At 38.7% G+C, this 25,194-nt stretch overlaps 1 protein-coding gene across 2 annotated transcripts in view; it reads left to right on the top strand.

The window, feature by feature from the left end:
- The first annotated feature begins 10,328 nt into the window (after positions 1 to 10,328).
- Positions 10,329 to 25,194, top strand: part of MKX (mohawk homeobox) — a 151,578-nt gene continuing 136,712 nt past the window's right edge. For both annotated transcript variants that reach the window (XM_063924849.1, XM_063924850.1), the window contains exons 1-2: positions 10,329 to 10,500; positions 18,602 to 18,853. In XM_063924849.1, coding sequence (XP_063780919.1) covers positions 18,675 to 18,853 — 179 coding nt within the window. In that variant the 5' untranslated portion in view covers positions 10,329 to 10,500; positions 18,602 to 18,674. The remainder of the gene's footprint in view (positions 10,501 to 18,601; positions 18,854 to 25,194) is intronic.

The raw sequence follows: 25,194 nt of genomic DNA, 5'->3' as shown, positions 1-25,194 counted from the left end.
AAAGTGCTTTACCTGAGAAATAGAATCTCAGACAATCATCACACAAACTTTGTCTAGAGGTTGAAGTATCCAAGAGAGTACATGGAGAGGAAGGTGATGATGATGGTGGTGGTGGGATATGATGGCTCCTATGTGACTCAATATACAATAATAGCACTTTCCATCAGAAAAAAATTAAAGCTGGACACCTACACTGTATTACTGTACAATACGATATATACACTGTTAATCCTTACTTAAAAATTGAATATTTTACTTTAACTTTAAATCAACATTTCTACTTTTCACTATGTTAATGTAAGCATATAAAGTAAGACCTGTGAAAAATATTAACAGAAAAAGTAATACATTAAAAACAACCCCAACCACCACCATTATGTTAATTTTTAAAACCCATTGTCATTAGTCACCATAACAACATCACAACGTTTTCATAGAAATAACCATTTAAACACCCACCCACCTAGAGAGCTAATGTGTCATCTCTTCTGAAGAACTGGTTATGTAGCAAGATGAAAGCCACTCCAATAGTACTTAGATGAGCCAATCTGTTTCTCAGACTATACATTCAGTACAAGTGTACCTGTGTTAGATGCAGGAGACACTGACATTTATCTGCTGCAGAAGGGACATACAGTACTGTATATTATACAGAGATCATGGAAAGTACATCCTAAACAAAGTATCTTCTAAGGCTGCAAAGAAAATAAATAAAATTAGCTGCACTGTAGGTGATGATTGCAGTATGAATAAAATAAATCCTAATATATGCTACAGTATGTAGACTTCTGATCTTCGTTTGTTCTTAAATCAGTTCTAATAAAATAGAAAAAATGATAAAATTAACAAGTGATTGATCTCAGGTCACATTCCGGTGTAATTAAGCAAATAGCAATCATATCTCCGGACTGAACAAATTAATCCTCAGTGCCATACTGTACAATGTAGCCTCACTCTCCATTAATTGCCCTGCAAAATGAGTTACATTATTATCTGTCTATGTTTATCTAACTTTTTCCACTATTTTCCTTTAAAACAAGCCCTAAAAGGAACCGGCAGCAGCGTCCCCTCCATAAAGTATTATCTTAGAGGAGAACTGCAGGAATAGGATTCTTTTACATTTCAGCCTGGCTCTAATTAGAGAAAATCCGATTTTAGAGCAGGGCTGGAGTTAAGGGGAGGCTTGGAAAGATTTGCAGCAGAGAGTGCGAGCCCTCACTCGGCTCTTGCAGGAATACCCCGATGTCTGCAGCTCCCGGGTACGTCTCATTTATTCATACTGTAGTTAATGCAGCATCATTTTTATTTTTTAATCTCTATAAAAACAAAAAGTATTTTATTGACTCGGTTGGTGGAGTTTTAGTCTAGTTTCAGTCTTTTTACAGTTATAATACACACTTGTCCATTGGTATTAATGTAGCCCGTAAGTACTTGCGGTTACTTTGCTACTGCCATTCAAAAATATCGGGACAGGTACTGTATGCTACAGTATTATTTGAGTTTGTTTCTATATTCAAGGACGATGATGTAGAAGATCATGGATAAATACATTGGCAGTTGTTTGACTTATCATTTATATCTAGTTTCGTGGTTACCTGCTTTTGGAAAGTTGAAGGTGTATAATAGATTATTGCTTTTCATACCAATGAGGATATTTCTAGCGAGCGGGGCACAACTCTCTGGTGAGAGTAACACCGTTCCCTCTTCTGAACGAAACGTATTATTGCTGATTCTGGGAAAAGTGGCTTATTATACATCGTAATAGTCATTATTAGTGTTATCTGATTTATTTTGTAACAAAAACTGAGAGCGTTCTTTTTGGGTTCGATGTTTTCTTTTTTCTTGATAAATTCATTTCTTATTGATTTCATTGAGATAAACGAATACTTTTCACCGCCTGACAGATCTCCATAAATAAACACTAAATAGGAATATGCATAATATTGTTATCATTTTGGGGTAATGCACTACCTTGTGCAATCTAGACATAAGAGACACTGATGAATATAAGTTGTGAAACGAATTAATGATAAATATGATCTACAAATTTATCTGACGGCGAAGAGGAGCTGTTTAATGCGATAGCATTCATTTAAGAAATTAGATTTTACGAAATAAATGACGCAATCCAAAATCTGCTGATTTTCTTATGTCCTCTCAGTTGATTATTAATTAATTCGAACTATAACTACACAAAGTACAGTTCCATCCGTGTGTACACAGTTATATATATAATATTACCCACGGCTTCCTCTGTTACATCCCTGCAATACTTTTAGGAGGCCAGTAACAAACTCATTAATTTCTAATTCCATTTACTAAATCGTTATTTTAACCATTCTGAATATACAGTGAGTGAATGGTCAATAAGAATATAGTGGAACAGCATAGTACTGTATCTTCTACATTGTGATTCTTAGAATAGCTGCAAAAATTAAAAGGGTCTTTAGAATAATAATAATAATAATAATAATAATAATAATAATAATAATAATTATATAAAAGTATAGCTACAGTATATACAGAGCGACAATTATATGGTTCTATGCAAAGCAATAGTAAATCTATAATTGCAACTTTACTAGTTTTGTGTCGATCACATACTGTACGTATGCCCAATGTGTAACAGTATAGGTAGCTCTCGTGGCTAAAGTATATATTGTACAACTGACTAGTAAGTTTACTTTGAAAGTACTGAATGATCTCAGAGTCTCAGAGAAAACAATGTACATGTCAGACTGGCCCTGCTTCTTACACCTTTTCTTGTGTACATCATTTGTACAAATACAAGTGATGTTCATGGGGATGAATAATTATTGATATCTGCTATAGGTGGTGCAGTGCATCAGTGAGTATATATCAGTGCATCAACAGGGCAGTAACTGTATGTTATGTAGTGCAATCAGGAGGTAGTGTGTGACTTAGAATGTGGTGTGTGACAGGTATTGCAATAAGAAGGTAATGTATGGCAAGTGGTGCCTTACAGAAGGTAACTTGTGACAACTAGTGCAATCAAAAGGCAATGAATGACTGGTAGTTCAGTAACAGGGAACAGTGCTGGTACTGTAAAGGAATGCAGTAACAGGCAACCAGTGTAGGGTCATGCAATAAATGCACATGAAATGTGAAATAATACGACTGCATGTTTGAGACAGGTGGTGCAACAGGACAATGATTGTGTGATTGGTTAGGAAAGAAAAAGGATGGTAACAGTGTCGTAGCAGGACAGTGCCTGTGAGATATAAGGGCAGTGAGGGTGCAATAGGTAGTGCAGTAACTGGAACAGTGTAGTGAAATAATGATGAATGGGTGACAGTGAGGTATTAGTATAGTGAGAGTGTGATTGATACTGGAGTAATATGATGGTGATAGTGTAGTACTGTACTAGCTACTGCAAATAATAACGATAGTGACAGTGTGATAACTGGTGCAGTAATAGGTTGGTGACCGTATAGTAAGTATACAAATGAGTGGATGACAGCAAGGAATAAGGATCGTCAATGTGTGATATGTAGTGCAATAGCTGGATGGTTACTTTGTATGAAGATAATGAGTGGGTGACAGTGAGGAATAAGGACAGTACATGATAACAATTAGTGGGTGACAGTGAGGAATAAGGACAGTACATGATAACAATTAGTGGGTGACAGTGAGGTGCAGTAATAGTAAAACTGGTGGGTGACAGATAGTGCAATTACAGGGCAGTGAGTATGTGAAGATGTAGTAAGAGCACACCGTGTGCAGTGTCAGGGTGGTGCATGAGGGGCCCACCGGGGGATTGCACTGGTAAGGGCCCAGGTTGAGGGTTGTGGGCAACCATAAGAGAGTGCCTGGTCTGCTGCCCAATTTTAAATATATATATATATATATATATATGCATAGTAAATTATAGTGCGTGCATTATAATGTACCTGATTGATTGCAGCAATGCACTATGAAATACATACCATAGTCCTGTGAAGTATAATGTAACATATGTATAATGTATAATTCAAGTACATAGTCTAAAACCTGATCCCTAAAGGAAGAGGTGGGCCCTCAGGCAGTGGGGCCCACCAAGGCTTCCCTGTACCCCTGTGAGCCAGTCCGACCCTGACTTTGTGTGACAGGAAGTGCAATTACAGGGCAGTGAATATGTGATGGTGTAGTAAGAGCATAGTGAGTGTGTGATATGTAGTGCAATTACAGGGCAGTGCAGAGCCGGCCATAGGCATAGGCAAACTAGGCAATTGCCTAGGGCATTTGATATGCCTAGGGGCATCAGCAGCTTCTGCTGATTAAAATGATATGCGGCATGCCTATATTCTGTGTGTAGCATTTCATATGCAGATACAGCCACAGTCTCACACAGTATATAGGCATGCTGCATATCAGTTTAATCAGCAGAAGCTGCTTGTGTATCCTAGCCACATAGCAATGCAAATAAGATGCATTTTCATAAAAAAAAAGGTGCCTGACGTTGGCATTGAGGCAAGATTTATGAGGACACATCAGTATCCAAGCATTGGCAGAGGTCACAGTGTTAGTGGCAGTGTGAGTGCTGTGTGCATGTGAGTGGGTTGGTTGTGCAGTAGTGTTCGGAATATGTGTAAGGAGCATTGTGTGTATCATGTAAAAATGCATTAATAATGTGCAACATATGTGTAAAGGGGCACTATGTGTGTCATTATGTGTATAAGGGCATTAATAATGTGCGGCATATGTGTAACAGGGTACTACTGTATGTGTGTCATTATGTGTATAGGGGCACTAATAATGTGCAGCAAATGTGTAGGGGTCACTATGTGTGTCATTATGTGTATAAGGGCATTAATAATGTGTGGCATATGTGTAAGGGACATTATGTGTAAAAGGGCATTAATAAAGGTTGTCATAATGTGTAAGGTGCATTATGCTTATAAGGACATTAATAATGTGTCTCATAAGTGTAAGGGGCATTACTGTGTGCAATTGTGTATACATGCATTACTAATGCGTGGCATTAGGTGTATAAGGTGCTCTACTATGTGGCGTTGCATATAGAAAGGGCACTACTGTGTCGGCTAGTGTGAATAAAGAGCAATAGGGTGTGGTGTAATGTGAATAAGGAGCAATTCAGTGTGATGTAATGTGAATAAAGGGCTCTACTGTGAGGAGTAACGTTTATAAGGAAAAGTGATACTACTGTGGGATGTAATATGAATTATGAACACTATCGCATGATCAAATGTGAATAAAGTTGCAGTAATGTGTGGCATAATTGGAAGTGGGGTTACTATTGTGCCCCTTGCCAGCAAAAACTTTTTGGGCTGTGCGCCAAATGTGCGAACTGTTTCTATTTAAAATATAGGGGGTACAAACACCAAAATAATGACTGCTATGGGTGAGGGGTGATGGTGCTAGGAAAGAGGTGCAAGGTCAGAGGCGGACCCAGCGGTGGTGCTAGGGGGCACCAGCCAAAATCTTGCCTAGGGCATCATATTGGCTAGGGCCGGCCCTGGGGCAGTGAGTATGTGATGGTGTAGTAAGAGCATAGTGAGTGTGTGATATGTAGTGCAATTACAGGGCAGTGAGTATGTGATGGTGTAGTAAGAGCATAGTGAGTGTGTGATATGTAGTGCAATTACAGGGCAGTGAGAATGTGATGGTGTAGTAAGAGCATAGTGAGTGTGTGATATGTAGTGCAATTACAGGGCAGTGAATATGTGATGGTGTAGTAAGAGCATAGTGAGTGTGTGATATGTAGTGCAATTACAGGGCAGTGAGTATGTGATGGTGTAGTAAGAGCATAGTGAGTGTGTGATATGTAGTGCAATTACAGGGCAGCGAATATGTGATGGTGTAGTAAGAGCATAGTGAGTGTGTGATATGTAGTGCAATTACAGGGCAGTGAATATGTGATGGTGTAGTAAGAGCATAGTGAGTGTGTGATATGTAGTGCAATTACAGGGCAGTGAGTATGTGATGGTGTAGTGAGAACACAGTGAGTGTGTGACAGGAAATGCAATTACAGGACAATTAGTATGTGAAGGTCTAGTAAGAGCACACTGTGTAAGAGACAATTGGAGCAATAAGAAAACATATAGATGCATAGATAGTACAGATGCCGTCTTAATTGCCATCATTAAAGGTGTATTATTTTAGGAGAAAAATGGAAAAGTGTAAATGAACGAATGAAGGAGTAGTTCTATTATGGCGTAGGATAGAATTTGAATTAACATTTCCTTCTACTCTATGCACTTTGCATGTCGACCATTTGGGGTCAACATATTGACTGTCTATCTTGTTACTGTAGATCTATTGAACCACACCCCTGCTGTTGGGCATGAAATCCTGCAAAGAGTCAAACAAAGGGGGTCATTCAGACATGATTGCTCGCTAGCTATTTTTTGCAGCGCTGCGATCAGATATTCGCCACCTATAGGGGAGTGTATTTTTGCTTTACAAGTGTGCAATCGCATGTGCAGCCGAGCACTACAAAAAAGTTTTGTGCAGTTTCTGAGTAGGTCAGAACTTACTCAGCCACTGCGATCACTTCAGCCTGTCAGGACCTTCTTCCTACCTTACTTGAACAAAAAGCAGGTCCCTCCTTCCCGGCCAGCTCCATCTTCCCAGTGATATTTGGGAAAATGACGCTGGACACTAGAAAGCAAAGACTCTGGCACAGTGCCAGGGCCTTTGCTATCTTAGTGTGGCATCATCAACCCAAAGAGGTCACTGGGAAGATGGCAGCGCCGATGCTGGCGACAGTAGAGTGGTACAGGTATAGTACTGGGGCAGGGACGTGCAGTGAGGTAAATGGCTCAGGAGGCACTAGCTAGCACCAGAGCCAGATTTACACACAATATATGAGCCAAAGGGTACATGTGGGCATTATACACAGGGGCAGCAGTATAAACTCCTGAAAATTTGGTGAGTTTTGAGCAGAGAGGTGCCATAGACTTTTTACTTCAGAGTTTTGACTATAAACATTATTACAATAATACAAAGATGGTATTTATCATATATTCTTTGTGTTTTTCATATACTTTATACAGTCACAACTCTGACGCAAATGTTAGTATGACAGGCAAGGCCCTGCCTCACCCCACTGCACATAATCTGCTGGGGGGTATTGGACCCAGGCCCCCTCCGGGCCCCTCCAGCAGCACGGGCCCGGGTAATTTGTAGTCACCCCCCCTCCCCCTTCCTTGGTGCCACTGAGTATAGGGCAGATACAGATAGCGCCAGTAGGGCACTGTGAATGTGTGACAGGTAGTGCAGATGGTAAGTGCGTGACAGGTAATGTAATAAGAAGATTATACATGTCACCAGGGGCGGATTGGGAACAAAAAGCGGCCCTGGAAAAATTTGTACTAGTGGCCCCACATGGGCAGCACCAGAGGTGTAAGGTCTAGCCATGGGCCATGGCAGCAGCACCCTCCCTCCAAGACTTTCCAGATAGTGGGGATGTCCAGCATCAGGGGGAAGTTAAAAGGAAATAAAATTAAATATTATGAGCACATTATATGATAGACCTTTAGAATTTAGGAAACTATATCATTCTTTAGAAAGATATATTTTCTTGCTTATTACACCAACCGCGTATCCCAATCACTATTCACTCAATCTTATATGTCAGCCAAGCAGGCAGACAGAGCATACACTAGATCATCTGCAATCACAGGCTAAGTGGCAAAGGCATTTTCATATACGCAAATTATTTTGCATCTTATTCATTATGTCTATAAATAGGACCACATGTCCTCAAACAAAACAGGTCCCGTGGGTGCACCGGCCCACCGGGAATCTTCCCTGTGAGCCCTCTGGCCAATCCGCCTCTGCATGTCACCAGTAGTACAGTTAGAGGATAGTGAGTGCGTGACAGTGCAGTAAGCAAATGATGAACGTGTAAGTATAACAGTATAGTAAAGTGGACAATGAGTGTGTAGGAAGATCATGAGTGTGACAGGTAGTGAAGTAAGAAAATGATGAGTATATAACAGTGCAGTACGAGGACAATGAGTCTGTGAAAGGTAAGGCAGTAAGAAGATGATGAGTGTGTAACAGGTAGTGCAGTAAGAGAGCTATGAGTATGTTACAGGTAGGGCAGTAAGAGTACTGTGAGTGAGTGAGTGAGTGAGTGAGTGAGTGAGTGACAAGTAGTGCAGTAAGAGGACGATGAGTGTGTGACAGGTGGTGCAGTAAAAGGATGATGAGTGTGTGACAGGTAGTGCAGTAAGAGGATGAGTGTGTGACAGGTAGTGCAATAAGAGGATGATGAGTGTGTGACAGGTAGTGCAATAAGAGGATGATGAGTGTGTGACAGGTAGTGCAGTATGGGTACTGTGAGTGTGTGACGGTAGTGCAGTAAGACTACTAGGAGTATGTGACATGTAGTGCAGTATGGGTACTGTGAGTGTGTGACAGGTTGGGCAGTATGGGTACTGTGAGTGTGTGACAGGTTGGGCAGTATGGGTACTGTGAGTGTGTGATAGGTAGTGCAGTAAGAGGATGATGAATGTATGACATGTAGTGCAGTATGGGTACTGTGAGTGTGTGACAGGTTGGGCAGTATGGGTACTGTGAGTGTGTGACAGGTAGTGCAGTAAGAGGATGATGAGTGTATGACATGTAGTGCAGTATGGGTACTGTGAGTGTGTGACAGGTTGGGCAGTAAGGGTACTGTGAGTGTGTGACAGGTAGTGCAGTAAGAGGATGATGAATGTATGACATGTAGTGCAGTATGGGTACTGTGAGTGTGTGATAGGTTGGGCAGTAAGGGTACTGTGAGTGTGTGATAGGTAGTGCAGTAAGAGGATGATGAATGTATGACATGTAGTGCAGTATGGGTACTGTGAGTGTGTGACAGGTTGGGCAGTATGGGTACTGTGAGTGTGTGACAGGTAGTGCAGTAAGAGGATGATGAATGTATGACATGTAGTGCAGTATGGGTACTGTGAGTGTGTGACAGGTTGGGCAGTATGGGTACTGTGAGTGTGTGACAGGTAGTGCAGTAAGAGGATGATGAGTGTATGACATGTAGTGCAGTATGGGTACTGTGAGTGTGTGACAGGTTGGGCAGTAAGGGTACTGTGAGTGTGTGACAGGTAGTGCAGTAAGAGGATGATGAATGTATGACATGTAGTGCAGTATGGGTACTGTGAGTGTGTGATAGGTTGGGCAGTAAGGGTACTGTGAGTGTGTGATAGGTAGTGCAGTAAGAGGATGATGAATGTATGACATGTAGTGCAGTATGGGTACTGTGAGTGTGTGACAGGTTGGGCAGTATGGGTACTGTGAGTGTGTGACAGGTAGTGCAGTAAGAGGATGATGAGTGTATGACATGTAGTGCAGTATGGGTACTGTGAGTGTGTGACAGGTTGGGCAGTAAGGGTACTGTGAGTGTGTGATAGGTAGTGCAGTAAGAGGATGATGAATGTATGACATGTAGTGCAGTATGGGTACTGTGAGTGTGTGACAGGTAGTGATGTACTGTAAGAAAATGAGGAGTGTTTGACATTTAGTGCAGTAAAAGAATGAGGAGTGTGTTTCAGGACAATATGCATTGTTTATGGGTATTATTTCAAAACGTGCAGTTAGCGGTGAGTTATTTATTATTCGTATTTTATTTTATAGTGGTGCCCTAAAAGTTGGGAATATACAATAACATTATGTACTAGCAAAATAAATAGGTGCACTTAGAAACAGAAACTTTATTTTACTACTACAAATTGCAGTAGATAAAAACTAATTTGTAATTCCGTGGTATGGGTTATTTCATGTGTGATTTTTAGCCTGTTAGTAAATAACACATCTACACTTTAATGCATTATGCAGTGTGCAATGTTACAATCATTTCTGCTGTTTATGTTTATCGAATAACCAATTCCAATACAATGTTGCATTATACATACATACTCTACGTTCTGTACATGTACCACAAGCAGCTGATGACCCATAAATCACTTAGCATGTTTTCTATTTTAACAAGAAAGAATGTGCTACCAATCCCCGCGTATAGGTGGCATAGTGTAGATGCCTTGTACTGATCGCTGAACAAGCAGCCACCACTGTAATCCTCTGTGCTGCTGTGAGGGTACCTGTGTTCTGTGCCCAGAAGCTGCGAGGTATGCAGTGTGTAAGAGCGAGTAACATTACACAGCCCTCCTTACAGCAGCCCACACGCCTCCCTCCTACCCGCCCTGGAACCTGCATTCTTGGAGCACACGATGTTCGCAGGCTGCGCTTCCCAGCTGGGAAACATGAGGCACTTGGTGTATGCGCATTGCGGGGCCCGCAGCCCCTGGCTCGGTAAATAGAAGAGAGGAGAGGCTGCCGCGGTTCGTGTGGTTAGTGCTGGGGGACAGACAGCGGAGGGAACATGTGCTGCTGACACCGGGGATGGGAATAGGAGGACGGCCGGGATTATTGTGCTGCTTCCCCGCTGCTGCCTGGGCTGGAGAGAGACCATCAGGACTACGGCTGTCTGCTGATCCGCAGAGCTGACACTTAGACCACCGGAACCCAGATTATACCCAGGTGTGACATGTATTATATAACTCATGACTGAGTGAGGAATTCTGTAGCTGCTCTGTAGTAACCTTTATCTAATAACCACTTATTACATGTGCTGATGCCAGCTGCTAATGCCAGCGATGACAGAGCGGACGGGAGGGAGACCTGTCTCTTGCACGGATCTGATTCATTGAAAAGGAAAAGGAATAAACTCAAATTGATTTGTAATGGACCACAGTTATTTATTGTACTGTATCCCACAGAGGTATGATGTAGCGGAATCCGCGCGCTAGGGCTGTCTTTATAGTGACACGGGTGTAACAAATGGCAATTATACACAGGGACCTGATTCCTATAGATCCCTGACTGGCAGAGGTGCGGGGTCTCTATAGATCCCTGACTGGCAGAGGTGCGGGGTTCCTATAGAACCCCTGACTGGCAGAGGTGCGGGGTCCCTATATATCCCTGACTGGCAGAGGTGCGGTATCCCTATAGATCCCCAACTGGCAGAGATGCGGGGTCTGTACTGGGGTGCTGCATACAAACATTTGTAAAGGGATGTAGTCTTACATAAGACTGGGAATGTATGCAAGCATGATCTGAATATATACAGAAATGATCTGTATTGGGATATACTCATATATGATCTGTACTGGAACACATACATACATACATACATACATACATACATACATACATACATAAATCATCTGTACTGGAACACATACATACATACATACATACATACATACATACATATATATATACTGTATGTACATACATACATACATACATACATACATACATACTGTATGTACATACATACATACATACATACATACATACATATATACAACATCTGTACTGGAATAAATACATACATACATACATACATACATACATACATCATCTGTCCTGGGATATACACACATATGATCTGTGCTGGGATATGTACTGTATACAAATGGGATGTGCTGTATACTTTGGGATATATACAATCTATGCATATAAATATGAGTAATAGTTTGGATCATGACTTGTGAATGAATCTGCTGTATGTATAAAACGTTCCTGTCTGGATCACATTCCTCACAATGCTAAGCATGTGCCATCTGACAAATGTAACCTCCCCACCGCTAGCCCTCTCATGTCTCACCCGACGCGTCCATAGAACTATAACTCCCAGCAAGCGGTCTATTAGAGTAGCGTACAGATAACGTCCCGTATGTAGGACGGCAGAGTGCAGTCTGAGGTGTGCCTGCAAGTGTAATATTCTTGGACAATGAAGTCTGCTGTACTGTAAAGTCTATAAATAGAAGTCACACATTGCTGTTCAGTAGGAAGGACATTAATAAGTCATGTGCATGTTATTATAGTATACGGTGGAATAGTCTGGGGAATTCAGACAGCTGCTCATATTTTATGTAGAACAGACAAATAACGTCTGAATTACATCCCTGCAAATATTTATAGTGGCCACCCTTTAATGTTGCTCCACTTCAATCTAAACACAGTAAAACCACACTGAGATCCGGAGGGTGACGTTGCAGCAGGTTGTTGATGGTAGTGGATGAAGGAAGGTCACTGTAATATATCACCAATTCTTCTTACACTGGGAATACTGTTATGCTCTTCCCGGGCGGTGGGATGATCAAAGGCAGCGCAGGCTCATCTGGAGGGAAGGAGGCCACAGCTCCCAACACAGGCACTGGCTGCCTGATAGAGGGGATTGCGGGACAGGGCAGTGTGTCCTCATTGCAGAACATAAGCGTAAGAGAGTGCAGACAATGCTCAAGAGTCATATAATAATTACAATAGTATGTACAGAATGGGGATAAAATGTGTCACCCAGATAATTATTACTTTTATAAAATCTGTCTACACTCATATCCAATCTCGCTTTCTCTCTCTCCCTACTTTACAACCTAGTTATCCATCATCACTGCAAGTGGATGTTAAATAGATTGTTGCTTCTTTACGTTTCTAAGATATCTTCACTGCATTTCACCTGATATTTTGTATTTGTATAAGATCTAATATATGGTATCAGCACAACAGAGATCTGATATACTGTATATATATATATATATATATATATATATATACAACAGTGATCTGATATACTGTACTGTATATGCACAATAGAGATCTGATGTACTGTATATATACAACAGTGATCTGATATACTGTATATATACAACAGTGATCTGATATACTGTATATGCAGAACAGAGATATGATGTACTGTATATGCACAATAGAGATCTGGTATACTGTATATGCACGATCGAGATCTGATTTACTGTATACATACAACAGTGATCTGATATACTGTATATGCACAATAGAGATATGATATGCTATACATGCACAATAGAGATCTGATATACTGTATATAAACAATAGAGATCTGATATACTGTATATATACAATAGAGACCTGATATAATGTGTATGCACATTAGCAACCTGATATACTGTATATGCACAATAGAGATCTGACGTACTGTATATGCACAATATAGATGTGACATACTGTATATATACAATAGAGATCTGATGTACTGTATATATACAATAGAAATCTGATATACTGTATATATACAATAGAGATCTAATATACTGTATATGCACAATAGATATGTTATACTGTATATGCACAATAGAGATCTGATATACTGTATATATACAATAGAGATCTGATATACTGTATATGCACAATAGAGATCTGTTATACTGTATATGCACAATAGAGATGAGCTACATTTTCAAAAGTCTTTTGTGTAATATTTGCCTTCTGCAGCATTTTATTGTTGCATTTTGTGTAATTTGGCCTTCTGTATTCTGAGCAGAATTCCAATTTCCTACCATTATTTTCATACTGACTGCTATTCACCAATCATTTGTTTTACACCAGGCATGTCCAACCTGCGGCCCTCCAGCTGTTGAGAAACTACACATCCCAGCATGCCCTGACACAGCTTTAGCATTCTCTGACAGCAAAACTGTGTCAGGGCATGCTGAGATATGTAGTTTCACAACAGCTGGAGGGCCGCAGGTTGAACATGCCTGTTTTACATCCATTCACACCACAAAGCTAAAGTAATTGGAACCGTGGTTGTCCCAGTTCTATTTATAGACTACACAATACCCCAAAACATGAAAAAGGAAAATATATCGTTTTGAAAGATGTATTTTATGGCACCTCTAATTGATTAACAGTATTAGTCCCCAAGTGCACTTGAATGGCATCAGTAGAGATCAATTCATAGAATTTAATAATACTGATAGATACGTAAAAAGTATTAGCGTGATTACCTATAACGTAAAACAAGGGACCTTGGAACAAATGAAATGACAAGCAGACGATAAAAATGCTGTATGCATAACAGCAACATATGAAAAAAAGATTGTGTAGATTATGATAGCTAAAGACATAATCTAGTCAGCTGCAGTCACTAAACCAGGGAGTGCAGGAGTGCTATAGTTCACTAAACCAGGGAGTGCTATAGTTCACTAAACCAGGGAGTGCGGGAGAGCTATAGTTCATTAAACTAGGGAGTGAGGGAGTGCTATAGTACACTAAATCAGAGAGTGCTATAGTTCACTAAATCAGGGAGTGCGGGAGAGCTACAGTTCACTAAACTAGGGGGTGTGGGTGTGCTATAGTTCACTAAATCAGAGAGTGCTATAGTTCACTAAACCAGGGAGTGCAGGAGTGCTAAAGTTCACTAAACCAGGGAATGCTATAGTTCACTAAACAAGGGAGTGCGGGAGTGCTATAGTTCACTAAACCAGGGAGTGCTATAGTTCACTAAACAAGGGAGTGCGAGAGTGCTATAGTTCACTAAACCAGAGAGTGCTATAGTTCAATTTTTAGTTTTGTAAAAATTGCTAATACATATTATGGGGTATATTTACTAAGATGCGGGTTTATAGAAGTGGAGATATTGCCCATAGCAACCAATCAGATTCTACATATCATTTATCTAGCACCTTCTAGAGGATAATAGCTAGAATCTGATTGGTTGCTATGGGCAACATCTCCACTTCCACTCTGCACCATAGTAAATATACACCTATGACTTTATATATGCTTGTTTTAAAATGATTAGTACTGTAGGTAAATACAGAACACTATCATGCTAAAAATAGTAAAAGTTATTTGTATAAACATTGTTGAGGAAAGGTGGGGATTTTTGAGACTTTCCGTCTATACCAGTGGTTCCCAAACTCCAGGGTGATTCAAAAGTCAAAGTTTTTGTTTCAAAAACTGTGCAGAAAATGGGAAAACTGACATAGATTCAAGATGGCGCCCATGTATGGTATATACCTTAAAAGATAGCCCACCTCACACATACCTTACTGGAGTATTCAGTTTTTCCATTTCCTGCACAGTTTTTGAAACAAAAGGGTGTACTGCGACTTTTGAATCAACCTGTAGGTGCAGTGCCACAGGGCACTTGCATGGGTGCCACGGCTTGATGGTCCAGGAGCAAATAAAATAATTTATGGTCCGTGTGATATACAAAACCAGTGCTAATGGCTGCTAATCATAAACTATATGGACAAGCACAAGCACAACCCAGCCCACTGCGCGTAACTGAACCTAAAGAGGACTTGTTGAGCACAATTTACTTAATTTCATAAATTTTTCTGGATTTCTCAGTAAGAAAAGATTGGCCTAGCTGTTCCATGAAAAAAAAATGCAGATGCTTTAGGGTGCTGTGATTCAAGAAAGTTTGGGTACCACAGGTCTATACAATATTGTCAATTTTAAAAGATATACTTTGTTGCTTTTTTATTTGCAAGTAGTGCGTTATAATTTGAATTGAATATTGCGGTATTTTGTTGCTTAAGTTATGATACATGAGCACTACAGCAATATTTCATATTTCTGTATGTATAAGATAAGAATCTGCTTTCTCGGATATCATTTCATGAAAAATATGACCTATAATTAATGTAGCGCAAAGGGAATGCACATTAGGGATGCAGTTAAGCTGACCTATTCATCATTCACATTAAGAACACAATAGTAAAGCTAGTGTTTTGCCTGTGTTGAAAATCATTTACTGTGGGCACATATCTGTTTAAAAACATGTAACTCCACTTTTGCCCCCAATAGATTCAAAGTAGATCTCATTTCCAGGCGTATATGATATGTATGTTAAATGTATCAAGTTATTTTGTGTTTCTGTGTTTCTTTTCATGTATAATATTGAACATAAATATATTATGGCACACAAAAAAAAAACCATTTACTTGCATTGCTAACAAACATGTTTGTTTTGTAAATATTTCATATACTGCTGTAATAATTAATCATAATTTGCAGCTCTGTAATTACATAAATAATTCTTTGCTCCCCCATATGTTATTTGATAATTGAAATTCATTTTTTAAGTTTTATACACCATGTGTATTTACTATGAACACAATTAAATAAAATATCAGTATATTTTAATATTGTTTTAAAACATATACAGCATCTTTCTGTTTTTTTTTTCAAATAAGCAATTGTTTCAATACAATGTATACTTATTACACAGTGCGATCTACAAACATTTATCACAAACACCTAACATTAAAATTTATGACACCATAACAAGCGTCGCAAATTGTGAGTAGCATACAACTCATATGTGGTTACTGTTCAACAAAGCTTGCAATCTAGCACTATCTTATGCTTATAATGAATTCTGTGTACCTTAGTTGAATTTATCACTCTGTTGGAGACACGGTTCATTGAATACATTGTGTATTTTTCTTGACCTTTGGATATATAACTCATCTCTATTATTTTTTGTCAATTATTTTAACATTTTTGGGTTTAAGGTATTCCTTCTTGCTTCCAATCCTGATGTCTGAGTCAAAAAAATAAATAAATTATGTTTAATAAAGTTCTTAGATTTGGCCTTTCCGTAATTGTAATACTTTTCTGTACAACTAATCAAACATGTCTGTGGTTAATTACATGGAATTAGATGCTTGAGGCATAAGCAACGGATAAACTGTGCACATCTTTTTAATTTTATTAAGAAGTGAACTCAACAATTTCAGGTTCTGGCAAATCGTAAAGGGAGGGAGAGATTGGGTTGAGGCAAATTGAGCGGAACAAATTGTAGCATTGTCTTCCTCCATTTATCTTAGTTGAACACTGTACACATCTTTATTTTACTCTGTGGTACTATTTGTACTCTCTTTCCCACATTACAGTAATTGTAAGAAGAGCTGTGATATAAATAGCGCATTCCTAAACATGGATGGTTGCATTTTACTAGTTTTTCCATAGAAACGCCTTCCATTTACGCATGGACCCAATTTATGAAATAACCAGACAAATCTCTTCTAGTCCCAAATTACAGCAGACAAGCTAAACCGCTTTCCTTTTCTTTTCACGACTTATCGTTTATAATTGTCGTTCACTCTCTTGAGTTTTGCTTTGTTTAATAAAAAGAATCATGTTCCCCAGTCAACATTCTTATTTTGAATAATGGTGATTTAGACAGATGGAAGGTGGACAGAGTGAGAAGAGATTCTGATTGTAGAGTGTGTCAATCTTCATAAGTGTTCTCCCCAGTAATATCAAGGCAATGACGATGGACTGTATATTATGCTGTTGCATTTTCAAATAATAGTATTCTACCAGTATGCTCCCAGTCCCCACTGGTAATAATGCATGCTCCAGTGTATCATCCTGCTTATAGGCAAATACACTGCTGTCTATGAAGTGACTGTGAGCATAATAGATTTAAGAACGTTATATAGGGCCCTTAATCACTCATCACATTATGTTTTTAGGTCCTGTTACAGACTGATTGTAATAATTGGTCACAAAGGGGTATATTTATCAATCCTCCTAAAAAGGAAAAGTGCAGGTGTTGCCCGCAGCAACCAATCTTATTTTGTATTATTTTTCATGTACATTAAATAAAATGATAGGTAGAATTTTATTGGTTGCTATAGGCAACATCTCCACTTTTCCATTTTAGAAGGTTTAATAGTCCTCCCACTATGTCGGACAATGCAACTGTCTTAAAAGAAATCAGGTTGTGTGTCTAACCCATTCAGGCACATTCATGTAAAAGGAAAAACTACCATTGTTAAAAGAGCTTTTTGCAGGCCACATATTACCCCCATGTCACTTTTTTGCAACACTGACCTTTAGCACAGAGGCAACTTAGATTTATATCTTAAGCAGACAATTTATTACTCTCCAGTTCCTGCTGCTTTTGGGTAATTGGGCATGCTGGGACTTGTCTGGCTGCAACCCCTATAGTAAGTAAGAGCACTCTAGCAACAGCTGTCTAGACTGTACAATAAGAGAGCACTCCAGATGAACTCTCTAGGAAAACCATTTACCATTGCAATAGTATTTATGTAGCGGCATTACTTTTTCCAGTAATTCCATTCTACTTTTACATAATACTATTGTACTCTACAGATTCACCATTCACTGCTCTATAAAGCAAATAATCAGGGTTTTACTTTATCTTTGATGTCTCCATCTTCCATTGTCTCTCCACCTTCCATCTCTACGAAACCATTCTAAGCGGCATATAAATTCCAGTCGCCAACACCCATTATTATAATATTATAATATATGTTTGCTAGTAATGCTTCTGTCTTGTAGTAGCCACGTGCATATTGCCCACAACCAGTTACAGTGGTTATTCAGCTACCTTATGTATTAATCCTCCCCCAAACCACTTACATTGTAAGATCATTTTGGGCAGGGCTATTGTTACCCTTCTGCTTCATTTCACTGTATATAACAGTTTTAGTTTGTATCATGAACTCAATGTACACCAATACATAATATGTTGGTGCTTTATAAATAAAGAATAATAATAAAAATAATAATAATAATAATAATAATAATAATAACAACAACAACAACAATATTGGAGTCTTCAGAAATATGAAGTTGACTGTATAGTTTAAACATTGATAAATTCTTTTGGCGTAGATTCATTTGCTGTTTATTCATCTCTATCTTACCCATGTCTGTAGTAGTAGAACTCCAGTGCATCTAAACAGGGCTGTAAAACTCATTTTGTATATAAATATAAATAAATTATATGCAACTGAGCAGTGACCTGAAGTCTTCTTCTTTCCCATAGGAACTGATTCTCCTGCACTGCAGAGCTTCATATTTTCTTCAGGAATCAAGAACGACATTTCAAGTCTTTTACCATGAACACCATTATGTTCAATAAGATCAGTGGTCAAGTCCTTTTTGAGGAGGCCACAAGTGATCGTGAACGGGGAGTTCGACCATACGTAGTGGCAATGGAAAGCCCCAGTCCTGACATAGGTCTTCAAGATAGTGTTTCAATGAAGGACAATGCCAGTCTTAGCCACCGGCGCCCTGGGTAAGAGTTTTTGCATTGTGCCTTATCAAATTGAGTGTTGGTCTGTTCTTCATATGGATGCATAAATGACATAAAATAAATACACAAATAAACATGCTTTATATTGAGTGATCTATTGCCGAGTACAATAGGAAAATGAGGTCAGGCAATTTGTTAGAACTGGTTGGGTGTCACTCTGGATGTTCCCATAAGCATTATTTGGCGTTCCACTGTTTGTGCTGTGTAAGACTCACTGTAAGGTAGTTGTCAGGTTGAGTGTAGAACCATTAAGAGTAGAAATTCTTTCCTCTGTAATGAATACTGCCACAGGAGGTGCAGTTGGGAATTTGCCAACATTAACCAGCAAAACGATTTAACAAAACCTCTTACTTTACTTACCTAGGAACAATGGGGCAGATCTATTAATCCTGGAGAAGTGAAAAAGCAGTGATAAGTGCAAGGTGATAACGCACCAGCCAATCGGCTCCAATATGTGAATTTGCAGTTAGGAGCTGATTGGCTGGTGTGTTATCACCTTCCACTTATCACTGCTTTATCACTTCTCCAGGCTTAATACATCTGCCCCAATGAATGCTATGGCTACAGCTATTAGCTACAGTATGTAATATTGTCAATAGCCTTTTAAGTGGGACAGATTTCAGACACCTGTATTCCTTATAGATTTTACTAATCATTTAGCTTATTATACTATATACCACAAATTCAACCAGAATGTGTGATATACTATAAGTAGGGGGTATTGGTTTAAATTGAACTTATTTGCACTTCACTGTCAGTAGAACATCATAGACTTCAAATATTGTTTATAAATGTTGCACAGGACAAAATGTACTTTAAATACATTTTTATTACTATTATTATTTATGTATTAATTAATTAATTAATTAATTAAGTAATTAAGCAAATTATTTATTTATTTTCAAATACCGATATAGAGAACAGAGTAAAGTTCAAAGGGAACTTTTCAAAGGGATCTTTGATTTGAATGATTATTGTGGGGGCTGTTTGCCACTAAAGGCAATGCAAACTTATGGAAACAGATAGTGCAAGCTGTGTCAGTGTAGTTACATGGGACCTAGCTCAAACAGAGGTGGGATGCATGCTGTACACCCATGTGTAATCACTTTTAAAGCTGTGCTACCACACAGATTATTATTATTATTATTATTATTATTATTATTATTATTATTTTTTTTTTTTTGTAAGGTAACCTTTTAGCAGTAACCTTTAAATGTAATTTTCTTAACCAGCATTAAATGACAGTGGTAGGGAGCAGGAGGACCAATCACAATCTGTAATCTCTTGAATGTATCTTATGATTGGTCCTCCTGCTTACACCCTCCCAAGTTTTCTACTGGGGCTGAGAGAAAAGCAGGAGCCCCAACAAAAGCAGTTTCATGGGTTTCAGCCATGGGAGAAGGGTCACCTTGCTGATCTTTTTATACAAGTCCTACTAAATTGTTGTGCATTTCTTTACATGGATAATTTAATATGCAACTATGCCTCTACCTTGACTTTGTTATTATGTACTCCATATATAATTGAATACCTTTAAGAATTATAAGATATGCTCTTATTTATAGTCTGCCTGGGTACACATCTATGCAATCATTGGCCTGTTCTTCCGATATCAGGTGAATGGCCGATGATTGCATATGTGTGTATGCAGTGGCGATGCTGGAGCACTAGCCGAGGACTGGTTTATAATGCCTCTGCAATGGTCGGGATTGGGAGATCGCATTTTATGTCCTGCACAGTCAACCTCCAGATCCCCATAGAGAAGCCGCTTACCTCACTGAAGCTGCCGCTGCCTCACAGGAGGTCACGGCAGGATACATACTGCTCGGCTGATCTGGAGCGTTTAACCTGATCAGCCGAGGATCAAATATGTGTGTACCCAGTTTAATAAACTATAAACTTAAGTTATATGCCCAGATTACAGAGGGGGTGCTCTTGGGAAGTGGGGTGCAGTGCTGCCTGCATAAGTACAACGATGCTATACTATAACTCGTCACCTTAGGCTGTGTGCTCTGATATTCTATACCCATACTCTGCACACATACCTGGACCTGGAGGGCATATGTACTAAAAGTAAATTTTAATTTGCAGTCGTTTTTGAAATTCTAAAGCCAAAAGGTTGACTAAAAATAGACCATCGAAAAAAACTATCGGTAGTTTTTACTAGTAGCCTATACAAAACTCTATTTTACTATACAAATCTCTATCTTACTAACAGTTGGTTTGAAAATGGACTCGAAACCGACTCAAAATCAACTTAAAAAAAAAAATTAGACCACTAAGTAGCAGTTCTGTTTATCATCTGAAACGTGCAATTGGCTGATACCTTATTATTATTATTATTATTATTATTATATATGTAATAATGACAAATGAAGGCTCTGCAGTTTTTTGCATTTTCCTGCAGTATGCAAATCACCACCTGAATGAAGTTATTTGTGGGTCTGAATGTACATGTGATATGTTGTAGCCAATAATAGAGCAGTAGGAAATTGAATTTGGTTTAAAGTGGATTTTGAGTCGACTCTGAGTCGGTTTCTGACTTCTTTTTAAATAAAACTACTGAATTTAGGCTTTTAAAATCAACTCACATCACCATCGATATTTAAAATGGGCAAAAATATTACTTTTAGTGAAAAAAAAATTTAGACAGTCAAACATGACTGCAAAATTGGGCGATTTGGTTTTAAAATCAACTCAAATTTTATTAATTTTTTTCTTCTTCAATTTAGCCCCAGGTTCTCAGAGGCGAACATTTCTGTTGCATCTGGTAGCTATACCATTGTTAGGTAATAGGTCTTAAAAACTGACGAAGGTTGCTTGACTTAAAACTGCTTAGTGCTTATTGGGGCGGATTTATAAAGTGATAGGAGATCGCAGGGACGGTATTCAATTGATGCCTCCTATCACGCTGATCACGCCTATTAGTGTCGGGTTTAGCTGCGTAAAGCAGCTAAACCCGACTAAACTAATGGGCGTGATTGCGAAAAGTACCGTTTGGGCACAATTGAATAGCTCCATTGGGCGCCATCTGCTGGCTGTCTGTGCTAGCAATGGGTCAGATGTATTAAGACTGGAGAAGTGATAAAGCAGTGATAAGTGGAAGGTTATAACGCACCAGCCAATCAGCTCCTAACTGTCATTTTTCAAACCTGTAATGAGTGGCTGGTGCGTTATCACCTTCCACTTATCACTGCTTTATCACTTCTCCAGCCTTAATACATCTGCCCCAACATTTTATTTTCCTCAATTATGTTTTATTTGGATAATGAGAATTTCTGCGAAAGTTAAAATTCTTTAGAGACTGTACAATGGTTGTTGTGATCGTAATATCAACCAGTGTTTCATATAGTGTGTACCCAGCTTCAATTTGATTTTTGGAACAAACCAGGTAACAATGCAAGGGGTGCACATACTTTTTTTCACATGCAGGGTAGGCTGCTTTTGCATGTAGCCCACAAATACTGGACAGAAAAAACCCTTTGCACATTTGACATCTCTTCCATCTGTAGTGCACAAGGTACACATTGGCTCAGTGTTTTTCTCCCCCAAGTCTAAATCAGCCTCTTAAAGTCTTAATGACAGGTACATTTTATGAATTGCATTCATAAATTGTCATTGTTTTTATACATTGTAAAATTGTTTCAGTTCTTTAAAGTAAAGCTAAAGAGAAGCAAGTTTAAAATTGAGGTTAATATTGTGGATTGAAATAGATACAGTATGTGATAACTGAATACGTTTGTCAATGGATATACATTAGAGCTTTGTACAGATAAAATAATTGGCAGGTATTGAGCTGTGTTGCTGTTAGGGAACCACGAGTCCCAGCATACCCTGCCATCCAAAGGACTTGTAGTTCCACAGTAGTGTGAGAGTCTTGGACTAAACTGATATTAGTGGAAAATAGTGATTTCAAATCTTCTGATTAACTGTGGGATGTGACTGAGTAAAAGTTACATTCTCCACTAATTCAACAATTGCACTACTATAAAATACCACATGTCCAAGTACAGCAGTCATGCTTTGGGCTGGGACCGCAGCAGGTCAGAGACTCAAACACCAAACCTTTCTACATTATAACTGATGCATAAGACACAAGATGCACGGTTTCTGAGAGCGACTGCAGTTTTATATATATATATATATATATATATATATATATAATTTTTTTATATTTCAATTATGTAATAGATTTGTGTATGTTTTAGATAATTCATATAGTATAGAACATATTAATAGATTATATTACGCTAGATTTTCTATGAGGTTCAGCTATATGTTAGTCCGTTAGTCCGACAGAGCAGGAAACACTGATGGTAGTGTCAGTGCCATTAGAGGCAGAATAATTTTGATTAACTACTGAACTGAGAATGCACTGCAGAGAAATATGAATCAGTCATAAAATCTGTGTAATCTATATATCTTTGTTGAAAAGTTGTGTTTGTGGCTTTGCAATTCCTGTTGATGAGAGAAATATATCAAATGATACAAAGCATTTTTTAGTGTCTGCTCACGAAGTGGAATTTGCAGTCAGTGCTCAGAGGAAGTGATTTATTATAATAGATGAATAAATTATATGCTGTAGATTTAGCAGTCATAAGACAGAAGGATTTCCTTTCATACATCAAAAACACATTGAAATGTATTTTAGAGAGCAAAACAAGTGAATGGTATATGTGCTGTATGTCCATCTATATACTATAATACCATTGATTTGTATGCTTATATATATTACTGTATATGTATGTATATATATATATACCATGTGTACGCACCGGCACTCCACTCACTGGTACCTTGCTGCGGTGCCCTCCTTGTGGGTTGGCGAACCCACCATGATACAATGGACACATACAGGCGGCACTCACAGGCTTGAAACGTGCAAAAAAGTCACCCTCATCGGTGAGGTGTTTATTTAAACGTGCAGGTTACGTTTCGGCGCGTCTCCATGGGAACCGGCCAGCCTGACAACGTCACTTCCTGGCCGGCTGTGACGCCGATACCAGAAGTGCGGGACAGGGGAGGCCAGGGAGATCCGTGGTCCACACGGCTGAGAGTCATTTGTGGAGGTAAGTGGCGCCAATGTTTAGGGTATATATTTATGTCATTTTGCACTGTCATGTTGTCTGAGGAAGGGTACACGTCCCCGAAACGTAACCTGCACATTTAAATAAACACCTCACCAATGAGGGTGACTTTTTTGCACGTTTCAAGCCTGTGAGTGCCGCCTGTATTTGTCCCATTTTATATATATATATATATATATATATATATAGTTAAGTGCTGTCCACCAGCCCTATGAACTGAAGTAAGGTTGTACTTTAATAATAACTAACTTAAGCGTGCATAAAACTAATTGCATTATTAATATTAATTCCCTTTATTTACCTGTCTCAGAAAACTTACTGCCTCATTTTGATGGATTCAATATTTTAAATAAGTAATTGTTTTTATTTATTTATTAGACCTGCATTGGTTTTAATGCTACAGTAGCTTTTGTTTGTATTAATTGCTGTCTGCATAAAAAATAAGGTGCTCTACCAGTTACAAATGTGACATATTTTGCATGGACAAGAACACCTTGGGTGGTGACGCCAAACAGAAATGAGAGTAGGGCAAGGAGAAATAGCATGTAACATAAACCACCATTAGAGTGTTTAAAGCTCTCATCACTAATAGATAAAATGATATTCATACTTTCAACTTGTTAATGTGTTTAGCAGACAAAGATTTGATAAATAACCATGTAATTGGTAGTCAAGCAGCTTTCATTAGTGGCTGATTTTTCCAGACTTTCTCTTCAGATGTTCTCAGAAATTCTAAAAATTTATGATGATGTTTAATGAGGTTGGTCTTGAACACACGTAGCAGGGCTCAAGTTGACTTGCAGTGACATCTGCTGGAATCCCATTTGCAGCCTGTTGCGTTTTATTACTCATGTCTGGGCATTTGTGTGTGTATTTGGTTCTCAGCCAGAATTTCAAAAGATGCTGTCGAACATCAGCTGCCAAGGAAAAGTTTATGTCAGTAACAAATTCCAGGTAGTGAAAGTGGTGTAAAGAGCCTGCTATTAGAACAGAAAACTACAAGGGGCAGCACTTTGTCAGCTAACACAATGCAAAGGATTAGGTGCCAGGATTATGTTTTTCACAGTAATAATGGGAAATGTGTATTCTGTAATATAAATCCCATTGCCTTTTGAGAGTTTTTAGATTCTGCATTCACTATTAAACTATTAAAAATTCCTATAATGGCGAAGTGATCATGAAGATCGTGAACACATCAAATATTTGTAGGGGGGTATTAAGCTTGGAGAGAGATAA

This window comes from Pseudophryne corroboree, chromosome 5 (genome assembly GCF_028390025.1).
Source record: "Pseudophryne corroboree isolate aPseCor3 chromosome 5, aPseCor3.hap2, whole genome shotgun sequence".
Lineage (NCBI taxonomy): Eukaryota > Metazoa > Chordata > Amphibia > Anura > Myobatrachidae > Pseudophryne > Pseudophryne corroboree.
The sequence above is the reverse complement of the archived record's forward strand: the minus strand, read 5'-3'. Positions and strand labels throughout refer to the sequence as shown.